Raw genomic sequence first — 15,891 nt, 5'->3', positions numbered from 1 at the left:
GGCTATTGATTCCAATTGCTTGCAGGTAAAGCATAGACCTTTGTTTAAACAGCCTCGAGTCGTGGTCGATATTTCCAGTCCAATTTACAGCATTAGGAGTTTTTAAACTCTCCATATTTTCAATGCTGATATTGACTGTTACTCACTATGCACACTGTGGTGGTTTTCTTTTTTTTTTCACTCCTGGCTGTTTCTTTCACTCCTGGTACCATCTAGTGTTTATATTATTACAATAATGAAACTTGGGTTCTTTTTAAAACAACTAGATTTATTAACTAAGCATCCAACACCAAGGACAGAACACACACAGACCAGACCTCATATGGAGGCATCCATCTTGGATCTACCCCAGATGCAACATTCACCAGATGCCACACACTCTGTCTCCAATTCCTCCTGGTGGTAGCACTCTATTACTAAAAGGAAAGGGAAAAAAAAATCGGAAACTACTTTTCCCCTGAACAGCTCCAAAGTGCTCCATAAATGATGCAGATGTGCCATTACATTTAGTCTCCCATTTTGCTTCTGAATTTACTGAGCAGAGAGGCTGAATGCACCATCTGCAGCCTCCCAGCTTTACACCAGCTTCATCTGGCATAAAGAGGGTAACCCCTTTCATTTGAATAGGGTCACTGACTTTCATTAAAATGCAGGTAATATATTTGTTCAGATTTCTTTATTTTACTTTATATGTTTAATTAATTTCCAGTACTTGGTCCTTTGGTTGCATTTATTATATTTATTTTAAAATACCACTGTTTCAATTATTAGAGACATTTAAAAATAGCGCTAAGGCCTTTAGCAGTAGTGAGCTGCCTTTAACAGGCTGCCCTGCATAATATAGTGCTCAGATGCAATTAGTCAGTGGTATTATCCCTCTGTATCGGGACAGGATTAGTGCAGGTGAGAGGCTCCAAGGTTGGTTGGGAATGATATGACTTATTTTTATCAGCTGTGGCTCAATTCTGGACAAAATTACGAGAAGCTTTGCATTGCAGGAAGTGTCACATTTTAGTTAAACTGAGGACTATCTGCTTTAGGGGTACAAAGGTGAGTAACGACGACCTCCCAACTTCACTTAAACACATTATCTGATCATGAATGTTCTATTATCTGGATGTCTGCAAACTAGGTGCCTTGTTTCCTTCATTACAACTGCAATCATACTTTTCAAATCTCTATAGGTTGTAAAGTACTAAGGTTGTAAAAACAACTACAGGTAGTCCTCAATTTAAGATAGGCTTTCGTTCCAGCACTTCCATCAGATATTGAAAAAGATTGTGTTGAAAAAAACGTAGTGAGATCAGTGTGGGGACTGACACGGGGCTGTCGGGAGAGAGCGGGACAGTGGGATCAGTGTGGGGACTGACACGGGGCTGTCGGGAGAGAGCGGGACAGTGGGATCAGTGTGGGGACTGACACGGGGCTGTCGGGAGAGAGCGGGGCAGTGGGATCAGTGTGGGGACTGACACGGGGCTGTCGGGAGAGAGCGGGGCAGTGGGATCAGTGTGGGGACTGACACGGGGCTGTCGGGAGAGAGCGGGGCAGTGGGATCAGTGTGGGGACTGACACGGGGCTGTCGGGAGAGAGCGGGACAGTGGGATCAGTGTGGGGACTGACACGGGGCTGTCGGGAGAGAGCGGGGCAGTGGGATCAGTGTGGGGACTGACACGGGGCTGTCGGGAGAGAGCGGGGCAGTGGAATCAGTGTGGGGACTGACACGGGGCTGTCGGGAGAGAGCGGGGCAGTGGGATCAGTGTGGGGACTGACACGGGGCTGTCGGGAGAGAGTGGGACAGTGGGATCAGTGTGGGGACTGACACGGGGCTGTCGGGAGAGAGCGGGGCAGTGGGATCAGTGTGGCGGGGCTGTCGGGAAAGAGCGGGATAGTGGGATCAGTGTGAGGACTGATACAGTACTGTCTGGAGACACTGAAAATTCAAAGTACAGCACGAATTCGAAACATTGTAACTTCAAAAAATTGTAAGTTGGCCCATTGTAAGTTGGGGACTATCTGTAAATATAAAATAAATGTTTTTCCCTTGTACCATATATTGACAAAAATATTAAACAGGTTAAGCAGCCACTCTTGGGTACAGATTTGTATGACTCAAGATTAAGAGACCAAAAGAGGGAAACTTCTCCACACACCACCTCCACCCCTGCCCCCATCAAATAGCATTTCTTACCTGCAACATTTTAGTCCCATGCATTGATCCACTGTGGTCTATCACAAATACAACATTTTTTGGAATCTTGGTTAAGTTAACAGGTGCAAAATGATGTACAAAGTATCCATTGACAATCTGAATAAAATAAATCAAGAATCACTAGAACAAGTTAATAGTGTCATCAATAACTTTAATTTTAAGCACGGTGTTCAGTTACCTGAATGCTGCCTGCAGATAGATCTCTGTTGACATCATAAAATATAGTGAAGTCTCCATCCAGAACTGTTTCATCACAAACAGGGCATTTACGCTGTTGTTCAATTGTTGGTTTGAAGGAAACATGTGCCTAAATGAAGTAATGAATTATTGTTAGTTTTCCTCCTACTTGGCCTTCACAATGAAACAAAACAAAAGTTCACTCTTTTGTACCTTTGTTCCACTTAGAGTCTTCTTCACAAGGGAAGTTAGATTATTTACTTTGAAATTGGAATCAACATCGAGAAAGGAAATACCTTGTGGTTCAAAAATGTGCACATTAATCTGGAAATAACATTCAAAATTGATATTGAGTCATCATAAACTGACAACATCACAAAGAGTCAAAATGTATTAGCATTCATGCTACTTTGGCAGTGTACCTGAAAGTGATTGACAAGTTGCTTGGGTTTCACTCGGATGTTCATTTCATATTTCCCCAGGTTACGTTTTAACAATTCTTCATAAATTAGTTCAAATATGACCTTTTTGGTTGGCTCAATATTTATTGAAATTTTAAACGATTCCATTTTTCTTCCAGTTACTCTTTGGGAATCAAAACAAAACGCTGCATGAAATTTATTGTCAGCCTTGGGATTTTCCAAGATAATGTTCTCATTGATTTCCTTTCATGTGTGCTGTTGTAGCATACTTGTTTGATAATAATGAGAGCAGCAGCTAAATGCTGCCCAAATTTGAAGTGGCAGTGGACTTGGATTAAGAAAGTGTCTTGCACCACTTGTTTCTCAACACAAGTCAGGAGTACGTGCTGAGGCTTGGTGCAGCCAACACGAGCGCACTTTGGGGAAGAAGTATAGTTTAGTGTCTTCCCAGTACTGGGCACTGAGGAGCTGACACTGAGGGGAAGCCCCTGAACCAACCGAAGGGAGGGAAAAACAACAAGGTGCAACAGTGATGGTCGCTGAACATTAAGAGAAGAATGTAAAATATGAAATGTACATTGATGAGATGAGCAACACTATGTAAAAAAATTTTTAACAGTTTTTCGCTGTATTGTAAATAACTTGCTCATTATGAGATGACTGATACCATGTAAAAGTTTTGATCAGTTTTTGGAAATAACTTATTCAATATTATAGAAACTATGTATATAAAGTCTTCAATAGTTTTTTCTCTTATATATAATTTCATTGCGAATAAAGTATATTTTTGAAAAAAGAGAAATACTTCTGAATTTTAATCACCATAATAATACTGGTAAACACCACAACTATATATAGTGCAAAACTAGGTTCCACATATCTTAAACAGACTCTGAAAAAAAAACCTCATAAAACTTCTGATCTTTCAGTGAAATATAGTAGATACAGTAATACATATAATAATCACTGAAATCTTAATTCTAAGTAACTTCAATCTAGAATACATAGATTCACAAGATATTATGAACTGAAAGAGTTTGTGTGGGTGGAATATAGGAACATAGGAAGTATGAACAGGAGTAGGCCAAAAATGGCCCATCGAGCCTGCTCCGCCATTCAATAAGATCATGGCTGATCTAATTTATGACCTAACTCCACCTACCTGCCTTCTCCCCATATCCCCTAATTCCTCTATCATGTAAAAATTTATTTAACCAAATTTTAAATATGTCTAATGAAGCAGCCTCAACCACTTCCCTGGATAGAGAATTCCAAACATTCACTACTCTCTGGGAAAAACTATTTTTCCTCATCTCTGTCCTAAATCTACTCCCCCGAATCTTGACACTGTGTCCTCTCATTTTAGCTTCCCCGGCCAGCTCAAAAAACCTTCCTACATCTATCCTATCCATACCCTTCATAATCCTATATGTTTCTATAAGATCTCCTCTCATTCTTCTGAACTCGAGCGAATACAATCCTGGACGATTTAATCTTTCATCATAAGTCAATCCCTTCATCCCAGGGATCAAACTAGTAAACCTCCTCTGGACCGTCTCCAAAGCCAGTATATCCTTCCTCAAATATGGAGACCAGAACTGGACACAGTACTCCAGGTGCGGTCTCACCAGTACCTTATACAGTTGCAACATTACCTCCCTACTCCTGAATTCAATTCCTCTAGCAATGAAGGTCAACATTCCATTCGCCTTCTTAATAACCTGCTGCACCTGCAACCTAACTTTTTGCGATTCATGCATAAGCACTCCAAAGTCCCTCTGAAAAACAGCATGCTGTAGTTTTTCACCCTTTAAATAATATTCATCTCTTTTATTTTTCTTGTCAAAGTGGATAACCTCACACTTACTAACATTGTACTCCATCTGCCAGACCTTTGCCCACTCATCCAGCTTAACTATATCCCTCTGCAGACTCTCCACATCCTCATTACAATTTGCTCTTCCATTTAATTTGGTGTCATCCGCAAACTTGGCTACACCACATTTTGTCCCCTCCTCCAAGTCATCAATGTAAATGATGAACAGTTGTGGGCCTAGCACCGACCCCTGTGGCACCCCACTTACCACTCTCTACCAACCTGAAAAACTCCCACTTATCCTGACTCTCTGCCTCCTGTCAGACAACTAATTTTCGATCCGTGCCAATATACTTCCCCGGACTTTTTGTGCCAATTTACTTTCATAATCCTTTTTCCCATTTCTTATTACCCACTTTGTAATCCCTTGTTGTCTCTTAAAGTTATCCCAATCTTCCAGTTTCCCACTGCTCTTTGCAGCTTTGTATACCTGTGCCTTCAATTTTATACTCTCCTTTATTTCCTTTGTTAACCACGGTTGATTTTTCCCTCCCTTGCTGCCCTTTTTCCTGACTGGAATATATTTTTGTTGAGCATTACAAAATATTTCTTTGAAAATCTTCCACTGTTCCTCAACTGTTTCATCAATTAGCCTGTGCTCCCAGTCCACTCTGCCCAATTCCTCCCTCATCCTATGGTAGTCACCCCTGTTTAAGCATAATATATTAGTTTTAGATCTAACTATTTCCCTTTCAATCTGAATGAGAAATTCAGTCATACTATGATCGCCATTTCCCAGATGGTCTCTGACTATTACATCATTTACTCTACCTATCTCATTGCACAACACTAGATCCAGGAGAGCATTTTCTCTTGTTGGCTCCTTAACACGCTGCTCAAGAAAACTATCGCAGATGCATTCTATGAAGTCCTCTTCCAGACTCCCACGACCAACTTGATTTTCCCAATCTATGTGAAAGTTAAAATTCCCCATGACTACTGCCGTATCATTATTACATGCCTCACTTATCTCTCTATTCATTTCCTGTGCCACTGAACTATTGTTATTTGGTGGGCGATAGATAACACCCACCAATAATTTTTTCCCTTTGTTATTCATTATCTCTACCTAAATGGACTCAACATTATGCTCTTTAGATCTTATATCATCCCTCACTATTGCCTGGAGCTCATCTTTGATTAAGAGTGCAACTCCACCTCCCTTACCATCCTGTCTCTCTCTTTGCACCACCTGATACCCTTGAAAGTTTAATTCCCATTTAGGGTCACCTTGTAGCCATGTTTCCGTGATGGCTACCAAATCATAGGCATGGGTACCGATTTGTGCCTCAAGTTCACTAACCTTATTTCTAATACTGCGGGCATTCAGATAAAGTGCCCTTATGCTCTTTGTCCTTTTAATATCTAGTGACTTCTGTAACCTTTTCTTTTGATTTTTCTGCCCACTATTTTTCTTTGTAATTTTCTTAAGACTATCATTGACCCGAAAACTCACTGCACCATCTGATTTTTTATTTTCTCCTCCCAACATTACTTTTCCTATTTTACTTTTCCTGGCCATTACTTTATCTTCCCTACCCTTTTCCCTATCACTCAGGTTCCCATGCCCCTGCCAAATTAGTTTAAACCTTGCCCCACTGCTGTACCAAACATACTTGCCAAAATGTTGACACCTTTTGGATTTAGGTGCAACCCGTCCTTCTTGTAAAGATCATGCGTTCCCCAAAAAAGATCCCAATGATCCAAGAAGCCAAATCCTTGCCTTGTACACCAGCACCTCAGCCAAACGTTCATTTTCCTTATCCTTACATTCTTTTCATCACTTGCATTTTGAACAGGTAGTAATCCCGAGATCACCACTCTAGCGTTCCTGTCTTTCAGCTTTTGTCCCAGCTCACTGTAATCCCTTTTCATTACCTCCTCCCTTTTCTTGTCAATGTCATTTGTACCCCCATGTACCAAGACATCAGGTGTGCGCGTGTGCTGTTTATTTAAGATTTAATTCTTCTCCTTAAACCTGAAAATCATGAAAGTTTTCAGGCACCATGGTTTAAGTAAAAATACAAGGCTGGAGAAACTCAGCAGGTCAACGAGTATATTTTAAATAGTAGAGATAAAGATACATGACTGATGTTTCAGGCTTGAGCCCTTCGTCAAGGTTATGTATCTTTACCTTTGCTATATAAAGTACACTTTTTGACCTCCTCCAGCATGGTGTTTTTACAATTAATAATGAGTTCACAGACTCACCCTACCAATAGAATCATTGTTATTCTTCATCCTCAATAACTCCATTATTTCTAATTACTGTGATTCTTTGTTGCCCTCAACACCCAAGTATTTCTGCTTTGTCAGTTTATAATCTATAACAAAGACCATTACAGAATGTAGAAATGTACACACATGAAGAACTCATAAAAACTGTGTATATTCAAAGTGCTCTTCACAGATCTGGAACTTTCTTCAAATGTTGCTGCCACATAAGAGCTCTCGGCACATGATGCATAATAATTATTTGAATAAATTATGTTCACAACCATTATGACAGAGTAGAGGCCTGCAAAATATATCTGGTGTTGTGAGAAAATAGGCGAAGTGATTCTATTATCTTACAATTTCCATTTCAGGAGTAAGTACTTGAGGTAGGATGGCAAGCACTTCCCAAAAATGTAATCCCAAATCGTTGCCATTGGGAGCTCAGAATACCACAAAGAACATTTCAAAAAAGAAGAGTGCATTAAATAAAAGAAACGGTACTCTCGAGCAATGAAGACTGTCATCACGAGACAATAATAAATAGGCAAGTATTTATCTATTGGGATGAGAGACACAGACCACTGGAATATCAAGATTTTTTTTCTCATTTTACTTGGGAATAACCCAAAGATGTTCTATTCAAAGTTAAAGAAACATGAATGCAGGAGTGTTACGTGTTCTTACTTTACAATTCCTGCCGTCTGTCCTCGTGACACAGCTTGTTGGTACTGTTTCTGAGCAACTTCTTTCTCTTTGACAACTCCCACATATGTCACTCCATCCAGAGTCCTACAAAGCCAAAACCGCATGGTTGTAATGAAGAAAGTTGATTCATCACTTTCTCTTTGCATACATTTTCCTGTGGCTTCTTTCTATATTGTGTTCATGTCAGAAACAAGGCCTTACACAAAGCACGATATGTGCAATGGTCACGGCGCATGTCCACTGTGTAATATTTTACTGTTGCTAAAGAAAAGAATTATTTGGCACATTTGTGGAGTTAAGAGCTGCTTTCCCTGTCAGAGACCACTTGGGTTAAGATTGGGTGTGGAGAGCTCAACATTTTCAAGTTAAAGCTCCAGAGGACTCGGGAAAACTTGGATAGGGCAGTTAGTCTACACCATGTGACTTTATAGACCCTTGCAATGATGCCAGCAGAGGGAGAGTGACAACTTATAAACTTAACTGAGAGTAAGTAAAGCCAGTGAGAGCAACAAGAAACAATAAAGATTGAGAAGTACTGCAGATCTGGAGTAACGATTTTAGAGGCAGTGAGGACAAAATGGCTAAAAACAAATGGAGGCCTGGTGGAAAGAGACATACGGAAATAGAAAAACGAAAGGAAGATAATGATGAAAATTGAATTGCTAGGCCTTGCTGTAGAACTTTATTGTTATGAACGCAAAATCAATTTGCAAAGGCCTAAAACATTGTCATACAAGGGAAAGTCTCAGTATGCCATGGAAATCCGCAGCTTGTTAGTGAAATACATGAATTAAAGATTCAATGGATGAAGTCTCCTTTAATTTATACCATTATTCTGCAATTCTATATACATAAAAGTAATTTTTTGGATCTGAATAGAATGCAACATATGCACTGTTTTTACTTATTACTTATTTTGGTGCATCTGTATATTGTAGTAATGACAATGAACTCTCATCATATTTATCATTTTGCAAAATAAAGGTTGGGTTCTGTGTTACAAACAGGGTTGAATTTGAAATCAATCTGCATTCAATCTGAGTAATCCAACAGCCCACGTTGAAGAACATTGATACATTGCAGTTGTATCATAACTGTATGTATTTCCTATTCCCTTCCTCCACTGCCCCCCCCCCCCCACAAACCCCCCAGCAGAAAGCACACTGGCTCCTGTACATCAGTCATTCCATATTGGTTTCCAACCATGTGATTGGCAGGGGCTTTTTAAGAGTCTTGTGGGGAAGGAAGAGTAAACACTGCAGCCTTCTTTGTGACATCTGGAAAAGCACCACTGATCATCCTAACCCCACAAAAGAAATTTCCTTGATTACCTTTTCCACCTCTTTATCCTTCCTGACAGCTGCAAGCTTCTGGACCAACTAAGGTGAGTGTAAACCTCAGGCATCACTTCAATTATAGTCAAGGTCATTTTGATGTAATAGGAATTGATGCTGTAGGCAGGCACCTTGAGTACATGAACAACATAGCAAGTTTGGATCAGAGGGTAGGAGAGGGTCAGATTTTGATCACATAATAACTTGCTCAGTTTTAACTGTTCATCTACTTGAATTTTGCCTGACTTTCACTTGTCGAATCTGAACATGCTTGCAAGGTTCTCCATCAGTTTTTGGAGGTTAAGTTTAGGTATACTTTACAGCTTTGTTCATTTTTCAACCAGAAACACTGCTGAGCACCATATTGATCATTATGTTATTCAAACCAAGTACGCAATCAGAAAAAAAAAACTCTTCTATGTTAAATACTTATTTTGATTATATAACGAAGCTGATACGCACATGCTGAAGTTGGAGATGAAGGCTGTTTTAGGTAGCTCTATGTCAAAGAAGACTTCCTTCGACACATTAGCTCGATTTATCACACGGCTAGTTATCACATTATAAGCATATCGAGATGTTACTTTTGAATCGATCTTCATGCTGTAGATTTCAAGCTCTCTCAGAGGCTGGATGAAATCAAGGAGGTACATTTTAGTAAGAACTGAATGAGGAAACAAACTAACATCAGAGTTGCATTAGTGCTAGGCAATCTTCAATGGAAACATAGCAATGGTCTTGAATTTGTGCTTAAAATCCCAGCACTCACTGCTGATCTCAGTAAATGTTTGGACTGATCTAGTGTGGTTCCACAGTAGAAACTCCATCATTCATGTCAAATCCTACAAAGATTCAAAGACTTAGGTGTATGATGTAATCAAGTGAGAAGGGTGGCGTGGATTGGGCTGGCAGGGATCTCGCAGGGGTTGGATGAGGCACAGCCTCATCCACAAACAATCCCTGCCAGTTGTCAAGGATGTCGAAACTCTGAATGTTTCTGACATTTAGAACTATTCCAAAACCATTAAAACCTTTGTAACATTTAAATAAGCTCAAATAATATGTAACAATCCAAATGAGCAAATGATGGCTTTAGTCTCTTTTGGCCAATCACTACCACCGAAATTAATGGCAATGTCATCACTCTGCCAAGTCCAAACTGACGTCTAGAATATAAGTGCATAATATTGTGTCCAATTGCTGCTCCCATTCTGGGTTCCACATTTTTCCACATTTCTGGGTTCCACATGGAGCCCAGCATTGAAGCTTATTTAATAAATGTCATGTGAACAGACACATTTCTGAATATGCACAAAATGCTAAAATTATAGACAATTCTCCTGTGAATTTCTGACATATCTCTGAAGAATCTCAGCCATTATATTTTGTTAAAAATGGTCATAAAGTATAGATGATATCCCCTGAGATACTGTATTTGCATACAATTATTGAATCATCAAAATCAGCTTAATCAAAATCTTCCTAGAGAATGAAGCAATATAATGATGTTGATACAAATGATCCTGTATCTTAAAAGGTAACTTAAATATTATTGAGTTAAATAGAAAAGGAAGATTCACACGTACTTTCTGGTGATTGCTGGCACTCCTCTTCTGTTTCAAGCAATAATAAAATAAATATATCAGTGTTATAAAATTTGAACAGGATACACACAATTTATACAGGCACAACAAACAATAAAAGAACAAATTAAATTTCAATAAATTAATAATTACTTTTTTTTATTCAATAGAGGAGTCAATGAACACCAACCTTTGATAGGATCTCAGATGCAATTCGATCATAGAATTTTGTTTGTAAAATAAATAAATGCACATTATACACATGCATTGGATAAGTCTAATTTTGTTAATTAACAGTTAACACTGAATTAACAAATAATGTACATATTATTGCAATCTAATAAATACTCTATTACAGGAAACTTGTACTAATAATTGCAAAATGTATTGGTACCTGACGTTCATAACATTGTTTGCCTTATGACTACTGTCTGGGCACAAAAAAAACCTGAAGTCTTCAGAGAGGTGAAGAACTATCAATCAGTACTATACACATGGTACACATAATACCCATAATAAACATGGTAGAATGGCATTAAATATTGCAGTTGAGAATAGATTTACATAACACTACTGCTAGAGTATATAATTTGAAGTAATTGAAAAGATATTCACTTCCAACAATTAGTAGATGGGAAGGAAAATAAAACCAAATTAAACCAGTAGTCATTGTTACAGCATATTAGAATCCAAATAGTATTATAGCTTAATGATTTAATGAGGATTAATAAAACAAAAGTACTCATTTATTTGTAATCCAACAATGCTTCAACAATGTGCCATTGTTGTAAATAAAGGGTGAAAAAGATAAGAAACATGCTTTTGTTGAGAGATTTATTAATAGTGAGTTAAGATGACAGCATAACATAATTAAGTTTTCAAACTCTTGGGCATGTGAAAATCAGACAAAGTGACTAACCCCTTTACTTTATTAATTTTATGTAATTAGATGGAAGGCCCTTAACACATTTTCTTCTTTATACCTTCAATATTCTTTGAGGCAGAATTTTTGTCTGAGTGTTCACAAAATCATTCTGCATAAAATAAAGAAAACAGTTTAAATGTTAATATAATGAATTTCCAGAAGATATTGTAATTTTATTTTTGCTAGTGCGATTCATACTTTACCTTATGGTGGTCAGATCCTGTTGCAATGAATTCAGAAGATATTAATACTGGAATAGAAATTAGTAAAAAGTAGTGCAACATTGTTTTCATTTTGAAAAATGCTCCTTTATCAACAGAAGTTGCAAGAAATCTGGTTTTATCCTCAGATCTGTTAATAAGCAATCGCTGCAATGACTCTCCTCTTAAAACTAACAGAGTGTTGACCTGATGGATTATGCAATGCAAACAATCAAAATATTTGAAGCAAACAGTGGTTTCAGGCAAATTGTGCAATCTGACTAGCTCAAAGAATAGTCTACATATATACTCAATAATCCACTGAATTAATTTAACCACAGATGTTTAAGCTTCACTAGGTCTTGCCAATGAAATGACAGTCAGTATAATACAGGCATCTGAGTGAATAGGTATACCAGTTCTAAACTAGGCATGTTGTTGGGTCATGTGCTCAATAAGCAAAATGGAAGACTTTAGGATATTACTGGCTGCTCAACTGGTCAATTTTAACTGCGTGCTCCCCATTACTTTGAGGTAGAAACCTCTAAAACACTGTGGCTGATTTCTGGTTCAATAATAAAAGCTTTGAAGCAGATGAAACTGTAGTTGGAGTAGGATGAACTCTAGATCATTCAGAGGCAGAAGGAGTTACAGGGATACTATCACACCTAGGAGGCGGAAGGAAGGTAGATAGGTGACAATCAGGTGAAGGAAAGGGAAAAGGCAGGCAGTGCCTGTGGCTGCCCCCCTCAGTAATAAGTATACCATTTTGGATATTGTTGTGGGGAATGACCTACCAGTCTCAAGCCATGGAGATCAGGTCTCTGGCAAGAATCTGCTCCTGTGACTAAGAAGGGAAGGGAGGAGAAGAGGAGAGCTGCAGTTTTGTGGAAGAGATTGAGCATCCCAGATGGTATGTGGCCTCCCTGGTGCCAGGTTGCAAGATATTTCAGGTCAAGTTCATGGCATTCTCAAGAGGGGGGGGGGTAGCAGCCAAATGCTGTGGTCCATATAGGGACCAATGACATGGGTAGGAAGGGTGAGGAGGTCCTGCAAGGAGAGTTCAGGGAGTGAGGCATTAGGTTGAAGAAAAAAACATCCAGGATCTCAGGATTGCTACCCATGCCATATGCTAATGAGGTTAGAAATAGGAGGCTAATGCAGCTTGACATATGGCTAAAGACATGGTGTAGGAGGGAAGGGTCCAGGTTTCTTGATCACTGGGCTCTCGTCCAGGGAAGGTGGGACCTGTTCCGACAGGATGGTTTGCATCTGAACAGGAGTTGGAATAATATCCTTGCAGGAAGGTTCGCTTCTGCTGTTCCGGTGGGTTTAAACTAGATTTGCAGGGGGAGGGGAACCAGAGTGCTAGAGCAGAAAGAAGATTGGAGTAGGCAAAAGATGTTGTGAAAATTACACGCACCATTGGAAGTCAACAGGTGTGTGTGGTGGAAATTTTCTAAAGTGCATATATTTCAATGCAGGTAGTATTGTAGGAAAGACAGACAAGCTTAGAGCGTGGATTGGCATGTGGAATTATGACATTGTGGCCACTAGTGAAACTTGGTTGCAGGGAGGGGCAGGAATGGCACCTCAATGTTCTGGGCTTCCATTTCTTTAGATACTGTCTATTAGCACCAATTTTTAAACCGCCTGCCCTCCTCTCCACACGTGACCAATGGGAACATCACGTCCGACCTGCAGGCTGACTACCCTCCGGGTACCCCCCATTCCTGTTCGCTAACCTCACTCCTGACAGCAAACTGATCACCTGCAAGAGCAGGGGGTACAGCATGGGGGACAGGGCATTTATCAAGTCAGATGTGCAACAACCATAAGCCCCTGGAGGGCACAGGTCATGGTGGTCAAGAACGGGGAAAAACTCTACATGGTTGTTGACTACAGTCAAACTATTAACCAGTTCATGCAGCTAGATGCTTACCCCCTTCCCTGCCCAATACCAAGTGTTCTCTACCATTGATTTACAATCAGTGAATCACCAACTCTCTATCCACCCAGAGGACCGTCAGTGTACTGCATTCAAGGTAGATGGTTGCCTCTATGACTTCCTAAGAGTCCCTTTCGGGGTCATCAATAGGATCTCCATTTTCCAACAGGAAATGGACCAGATGGTAGACCAGCATGGGCTGAAGGACATATTCACATACTTGGATAATAAGACCATTTGTGGCCATGACATCAGGACCATGATACAAACTAGGAGAAATTCCTCCAGACGGACAAGACATCAACCTCACTTATAACAAAGCAAAGTGTGTGTTCCGCACATCTCGCCTGGCCCTTCTCAGTTGCGATGTGGAACACGGTGTCATTGGGCCAGATCCCAACTGCATGCGGCTCCTGATGGAACGACTTCTGCCTTGCAGCCTCAAGGCCCTGAAGAGGTGCCTTGGGTTTTTCTTTTATTATGCACAGTGGATTCCCAATTGTGCCATCAAGGCCTGACCCCGGTAAAAGCCACATCCTTCCCACTTCCAGCAGAAGCTCAGGAGGCCTTCACCTGAATCAAAGGGGTCATCACCAAGTCCATGATGCATGCTATGGACGAGTCCACCCCCACCCCTCTCCAGGTGGAGAGCGATGCCTCTGATTTCACTCTCAACAAAGTGGGCAGACAGGAAGCATTCTTCTCCTGCACCCTCCATGGTCCCGAGGTCCAACACTCCTCCATTGAGAAGGAGGCCCAGGTGGTCATTGAGGCAGTGTGCCACTGGAGGCACTACCTGGCCATTAAGCACTTTACCCTACTGACTGACCAATGTGCAGTCACAATCGTGTTCCACAACAAACAGCGGAGTAAAATCAAAAATGATAAAATCCTGAGGTGGAGGAGAGGACTTTCCACCTATAATTACAACATCCTATACTGACCTGGGGGATGTGCACCAGCTCGCAGTCCAACCAGCACCAATCTCTCCATAATGATCTCTGCCACCTTGGGGTCACTGGACTTTTTCATTTTTGTCAAGGCCAAAAACCTCCCCTACTCCATCTCGGACATCCGGACCCTGACTAGAAACTGCTGGGTTTGCACCGAATGCAAACCATCTTTTCGCTGGCTAGACACGTCACATCTGATCAAGGCTTCTTGACCCCCTCGAGCGCTTGAGTGTGGATTTCAAGGGGCCCCTGCCCTCGTCCAAATGGAACCTGTACTTCCTCAAATTGTTGATGAGTTCTCCAGTTTCCCCTTTGCCATCCTCTGCCCAGATATGACCACAGCCACTGTTAAAAAGGCACTATGTGGGCTCTTCTCCCTATTCAGGTACCCGAGCTGCATCCACAGTGATCGGGGGTCCACTTTTATGAGCGACAAGCTACAACAGTAGCTTTTCACACAGGGCAATAGCAACCAGCAGAACAACGAGCTATAACCCCTGAGGGAATGGCCAGGTGGAGCGGGAGAAAGCCACGGTATGGAAGGCGTTCCTTCTAGCATTGAAGTCCAGAGACCTACCCATCTCCCAGTGGCAGGAAGTCCTTCCCACTACCCTCCATGCAATCAGATCCCTCCCGACTACCGCCACCAATGCTGCGCCTTGTGAAAGACTGTTTTCCTTCCCTAGGAAATCAGCGTTGGGGACAATGTTACTGTCCTGGCTGATGTCCCCAGGCCCAGTCCTGCTCAGGAGGCATGTACATGGCCACAAGACCAAACCTCTGGTCAAGAAGGTCCACCTCCTCCACACCAACCCCCATTACTCCTATCTGGCTTACTCCAGACATACGTGAGGACACAGTGTCTGTCCAAGATCTGACCTGTACAGGGTACCCTGAGACTACCACTGACCCAGAACCACCTGTCACACCCACTGACCCCCTTCCCCCACCCTACTCCAACCCAAGCACAAGCTGTTATGACCTCCTCAGCCAATCCCCACCACCCCACCCTGACCCTCGCACTGCCCAACCCACCCTCATCCCCAGGCACACCAACTGCTGATATATTCCCACCTCACTGGGAACCAGCAGCTGCACCGCAGCTGGCATCACGATAGTTCACAAGGAACAGAAGACCACCAGACTAGGTGAACTTGTGGTGGAGCCTGGACTTCACCCCACCCACTCTGGGAAACACCACTGTATACTGTTACTTGATTACTGGCACTGTGCGTATGTTTGGTTCATATGTATGACTGTTCTGCCTTCCCTCAGTGACTCCACCCCTTGGAATCCCTAATAAAGGCAGTTAAACCAAGTCCCTCTCTCGGTACAAGTGCTG

General features: G+C 41.2%; 1 protein-coding gene across 1 annotated transcript in view; it reads right to left on the bottom strand.

Annotated features, from left to right (window-relative positions):
- Positions 1-11,787, bottom strand: part of LOC138763296 (inter-alpha-trypsin inhibitor heavy chain H3-like) — a 41,819-nt gene extending 30,032 nt beyond the window's left edge. The window contains exons 1-9 of the mRNA XM_069937188.1: positions 11,652-11,787; positions 11,507-11,557; positions 10,527-10,553; positions 9,403-9,569; positions 7,586-7,690; positions 2,809-2,971; positions 2,600-2,710; positions 2,388-2,516; positions 2,189-2,305 (exon numbers count right to left, since the gene is read on the bottom strand). Coding sequence (XP_069793289.1) covers positions 2,189-2,305; positions 2,388-2,516; positions 2,600-2,710; positions 2,809-2,971; positions 7,586-7,690; positions 9,403-9,569; positions 10,527-10,553; positions 11,507-11,557; positions 11,652-11,741 — 960 coding nt within the window. The 5' untranslated portion in view covers positions 11,742-11,787. The remainder of the gene's footprint in view (positions 1-2,188; positions 2,306-2,387; positions 2,517-2,599; positions 2,711-2,808; positions 2,972-7,585; positions 7,691-9,402; positions 9,570-10,526; positions 10,554-11,506; positions 11,558-11,651) is intronic.
- Positions 11,788-15,891: the final 4,104 nt, after the last annotated feature.

This window comes from Narcine bancroftii, chromosome 5 (genome assembly GCF_036971445.1).
Source record: "Narcine bancroftii isolate sNarBan1 chromosome 5, sNarBan1.hap1, whole genome shotgun sequence".
In the NCBI taxonomy this organism is placed as follows: domain Eukaryota; kingdom Metazoa; phylum Chordata; class Chondrichthyes; order Torpediniformes; family Narcinidae; genus Narcine; species Narcine bancroftii.
This window is presented reverse-complemented; position numbering and strand designations above follow the sequence as displayed.